The sequence below is a fragment of the Manis javanica genome, chromosome 6, assembly GCF_040802235.1.
Source record: "Manis javanica isolate MJ-LG chromosome 6, MJ_LKY, whole genome shotgun sequence".
Taxonomy (NCBI): Eukaryota; Metazoa; Chordata; class Mammalia; order Pholidota; family Manidae; genus Manis; species Manis javanica.
Window position 1 is genome coordinate 127,380,120 of NC_133161.1, and position 5,254 is coordinate 127,385,373.

The 5,254-nt window shown below is 40.9% G+C and overlaps 1 protein-coding gene across 1 annotated transcript; it reads right to left on the reverse strand.

The window, feature by feature from the left end:
* Window positions 1-3,754: 3,754 nt before the first annotated feature.
* Window positions 3,755-4,681, reverse strand: LOC140850157 (olfactory receptor 4P4-like). Its single transcript, XM_073239931.1, has one exon. It carries the CDS (start codon window positions 4,679-4,681, stop codon window positions 3,755-3,757), a length of 927 nt encoding a protein of 308 aa, XP_073096032.1.
* Window positions 4,682-5,254: the final 573 nt, after the last annotated feature.

The window sequence follows — 5,254 nt, forward strand, 5'->3', positions numbered from 1 at the left end:
CCCTTGCCCTGGAATCACACAAATACTTGTTTATTGATCCAGCTTCGACGCACCCTGGATCTCTGGGGCTGCACTTGCTCAATCGTAAAATGATGACTGTGTCAGTGCTGCTCAAACTTATCTCATCATGAAGGATTTTTGAAGCAGAACACTAACTATTCTGAGACTTTCTGATCCAGAAGGGCAGCATTAAAGTATATAGAATCTCTGTGTTTTTAACAGGCTCCTCTGATAAATTTTATACAAACAGTAGCACATCTGGGAACTCAGATCTGGGGATAGTGGAACTAGATACTTGATGTTCATGGAGTGCAAGGGGCCTATGAGTCCATGAAACCTACAGAGCCCTCCCTCTGATGTACAGCCCCATCTGTTCTGCTAAGCGACACAGAGGAAAGGCACCCTGACCTGGCTTTATAAAATAATGGATAGATGGATGTTACCCACTTGATAATCATTCTCCACAATACACTTTCTTTTATGTCTTTGCATTAAAATCTTGACTATCAAGGGGTATTAGTGCTATAGAAGGTCTACAGTCCCTATGAAGGTAAAAGCTGACAGATTCATTCATCTCAAAGAGCAAGAAGTGGAATATATGAAGTAGTACCCAAGGTTCCTCCAGGGACTGTGTAAACATATTCCTGTTCACAAAGCTCCTCAGAACAATCTCAGTCAGAGGAGCAGAGAACCTCCCCTTGGTTCCTTCGCGGGAGGTGATCAAGAATTGGGAGAAATCAAAATTCACCCAGTTCAGGACATGAGTCTGTGGTGACTCTGTCAACACCACCACTTCATGTCATAGGTGTGAGATCACCAAATTGGCTGACAGCCGTATAGTTTTACATTTTTTACTTTTACTACCTTACTGTTACAAGATGACAGATGTGACTTGGATTAGAGCCTCCTGGATGAAAATAAATGGCAACCCTCCTCACTTTCCAAATGAATAAATTAACTTAATTCAGTGTGGAAACAATGTCTCTAAATTTTAAACACTGGTTTTACTTTTGTTCATTGAGTAGCAACTACATATTTCAATCATGCTTCCATGCACTGCTCAATTGACTATATAAAGTTAGCTTTCACAATCCTTCATATGCCCCCTTTTCTCATTTAAACATATCCAGGAGATTAAAACATTTACCACCTGTCAGAGTCTCCAGAAGTTCATCATTTTTATGGGACCTGTGTGGGAACCTCTCAGTTTTACAGCATCCTGGTGTGTCCACTTCTTTCACGGAGATCAGTTGGTTCTGTTTCATTACGAGCTATGATGTAACTTTATCACTTGATTCAGTTCATCAAAATACTGTTTACATTTTAGTGTAAAAACACAATACACAATGTAGAGAGAGAGAGAGAGATGATGATGAGCTTGCATAACAGTCAATCTTTGGTCAAACATCACAATATCAGCAAAGACTAAGATAACACTGGCACATTATACATGAGAATAATAAAAGCTACATGGCATATTTCTGAGCCCACCCTGAGGTCTGGAATTAAGGCCAATCAAGCCCAATGTATATAGGCTGACACCAGCTGCCCATGGACACATGAGTGAGAATTAAATGCTTATTGTATGAGCCCCAAGAGGTACGATGGCTTGTTACATGGCACTATTAATCTGGCTGACCCAAGAACAGCAAGGTCAAGTTGCAGAAGTGTGGACTCTGAGGCATATTCTTTTTTTTTATGATTTCTTTTTTTATTTTTATTTTTAATTATTTTTATTTTGGTATAATTAATATAAAATCACATGAGCAACATTTTGGTTACCAGATTTCCCCCAGTATCAAGTCCCCACCACATTCCCCATTACAGTCACTGTCCATCAGCATATTAAGAGGCAATTGAATCCTACTTGCCTTTTCTGTGCTGTACTGCCTTCCCCACTGAGACACATTCTTAAATTGATAAAACTTCCACTATCTTTAGTGCATGTTACTTGGAATGGAACAGTGTAAAAGGTGAGGCTAGAGAAAGTGGACATGAGAGACAGCACATAACCTTCATTATACACACAAATGTCAAAGCATCAATACCTAACTATGCAGCCATCCTGTCTCCCACTATTTTGTCCATGGAGAACACATAGGAAGGGAGGGGCAGAATGTTACCCATGCCTGGGAGGATTCCCTTAACTCCTCCTTTGTTGATAAATTATAAGAAGAGAGTTTACAGAATATAAATGTGAGGCATGTTCAAAGAGACTTCTGAAAGACCCATCTTCTTTTGGGAGAAACCACATAGTAAACATGACACAATAAGCACATTTAATTCATTACCAAAAAATGTGGCTTACATACACAGCAGTAATTGCACAGTTAAACATAAGCCTAAGCAGCTCTAGACATTTCTGTTCAATTTCATCTTCCAGAAGCGTACAATCTTACCAGGAGGTATTGGCCACCAGGCCAACATCAAACACAACCATGACTTTATCTAATATTGTCTTTTTTTAAATCTCATTTTCCGTGTACTTCATTATTTTCCTGCATCTCCTTAGATTCTAAGTTCCTTAATTTTCTAGGCAGTACACTGTTAGGGTCATTTTGGAAGAGAAAAAAATACTGCTGAAACCTTCATCAACCTTGGCTAATTTCTGTAAATGCACTGCCCACCTTAAAACTTGGGTTCTTGTCAGCAGTTAATACTCGAAGTGCACGCATTTCAATTTCTTAGTGGTGCCATCAAGAGGATGGAGCACCAGAAAAATATTGGATCTGTGTGTCTCATATGTGAAAATTTGGTGGAAACCCCCTCTAGGCCTCAGTTCTTAGGTGTCCTTTTACTTAAGTATTCTTGTACAAATAAGGGAACTCCTCAATGTACCAAAGATGGTCCCAGCTTATGAACCAGTTTTTAGTTTGAATATTGGAAGAAACCTCAAAATATGCCTTCTGCATAAAGTGCATTGAGTATTAATTAAATGCAGCCAGAATTCCCTTGTCTTCAGCTGTGTGTTTCCATGAGCTCAGGTCCTTTCATAGGGTGGGATCTTTTCTAGGTTACCTATTTACAAAAAGCATCAGTTTGTATACTCATGAAGAATTTAAAATGAGGTTATAAGTACAGTCATGGAATTACATTTATAGAATTTAAAAAGGGTGTTCATCATCCAATCTCAAACTTCTAATTCCTGTACTATACTACCAGTAGGTTACTAAGAATTCTTCATAACGGTTTCTCTAAGTATAGCCTGGGCAGTCTAATGGCATTTGTTGCATTATGTTAGAAGTATGATTTGTTGTTGCGTTAAAATTGACAACAACACTTGTAAATTTTTGCATTGCTTAATTTTTTTATTGCAATGGAAACCTCAGGAAAATAGAGGGCTTAGCACCTCTTTTTATCTGTGAGAGGTGTCTCAGTCAAGGTATCTGTCTCCTAAAGCAGAGTACAATTGCAGTTATGCATTCTTTACAATATCCTCTGATAAAAGTGCTTTATTACCCACTCTACCTGTGATCATGAAGCACAGAATATTCCAGAATGCCAGACCTAAGTGGCAGAAGGTCAGAGCTGGAAGGGACCTGAAAGTTGTCTGTCCCCTCCCCTTGACTTCAGCCTCAGGGCAGTAGCATAATAGGAAAAGCACGGCTGAGAGAGCTTCCTTTTCAAGGCTTGCAAACTTGTTTGACAGAACCACCCACCCCCACCCCCTATCCTTCATGAAACTGGCTTTATTGTTCTCATTGATGACTCTGAGGATAGAGCAGATCCAGCAAAGGGCTGGACAACCAGCAGTTCATTTCCCTTCAAACAGTCTCTGTCGGCACCACGCTCTTCTCATGGCATTCTTCATGTCTGTGTTTCTCAGTGTGTAGATAAGAGGGTTGAACATGGGGGCAATCATGGTGTAAAATAGGGCAAAAACCTTGTCATTACTGACAGAATCAGCCATGGGAACATAGGTGAAGATGAGGGGCAGGAAGAACACGAACACGACAGTGACATGAGACCCGCAGGTAGAGAGGGCTTTGCGGTGGCCCTTGGATGAACGGGTCCTCAGGGTGGACAGGATGATGATGTAGGAAATCACCAAGGCAACAAAGGTCAAAATGGACAGCACCCCCGTGGTAGCGATGATCGCAATAACCAGAAGGCTAGTGTCAGTGCAGGCCAGCTTCAGCAAGGGGAATATGTCACAGAAATAGTGGTCTATCTGATTGGGGCCACAGAAGGGAAGCACCGTGATGACCAATACGTGCAGGATTGAGTGGATAAATGCCGCGAGAATGGAGGCCACCACAAGGGCATAGCACACCCGTCTGCTCATGATGACAGAATAGTGGAGGGGTCTGCAGATGGCTGCATAGCGGTCATAGGCCATGGCCACCAAGATGAAGATCTCCGTGGCACCAAAAAAGTGGGCATAAAACATCTGGGCCATGCAGCTGTTGTAGGAGATGGTCTTCCTCTGAGCCAGTGAGTCTGTGATGAGTTTGGGGGCCACCGTGGAGGTGAAGCAGACATCCATGAAGGACAGGCAGCTGAGGAAAAAGTACATGGGCTGCTCCCTGAGGCGGCTGCCCCTGATGGTGAAAAGAATGAGCAGGTTTCCTGAGAGAATTGCAATATAGCAAAGTGAGAAAAGCACAAAGCAGGCAACCTCCACGTCCTCATCTCTAAATAGTCCCAGGAGGATAAATTCTGTGATGTTTTCATGTCCCATTGCTTCTTCAGGCTTGATCATTTAGAAGTTAGACATTCAACTTTTAAAAATTATTGGTTTTTTAAAGTCATTCATTTATTCACTAAACATAAGTATTGTTTATGATACAATCGCTATAATTAGTGCTATTGGTACAGCAGTGTACAAAGTATGTACACTTTCTACACACAAGTAGCATACAATTCATTAAAGAAGTCATACAGTCAGAAAAATAGTACATATAACACCAGCTAATTGAAATTTTGATCAATCCCAAAGGCTCAGACTTACCATGAGCAACAGGATGAAAACTTAAAAGGTTAAACATGTGTTTCATGTAATTTTGTGATGCAATTTCAGTATTACACCTCAGAGTGATTTTTGATTCTTTGGCTTGTATAAAGCAGCAGTGCGTTTCTCTGTTCTCCGAGGCCAGGGAGATCACTATTATTCTCAGTCCTTCCCAGTGACTAAATCTTGGCTGAATCCTGAAAGTCCCATAATGTCATCAGGCTTGTGACCTCGTAATTTTAACTACCAGATGTCTGGGTGAAAATTTCAGAAAGTGGCTTCAGATCCTTTTCATGAACATTT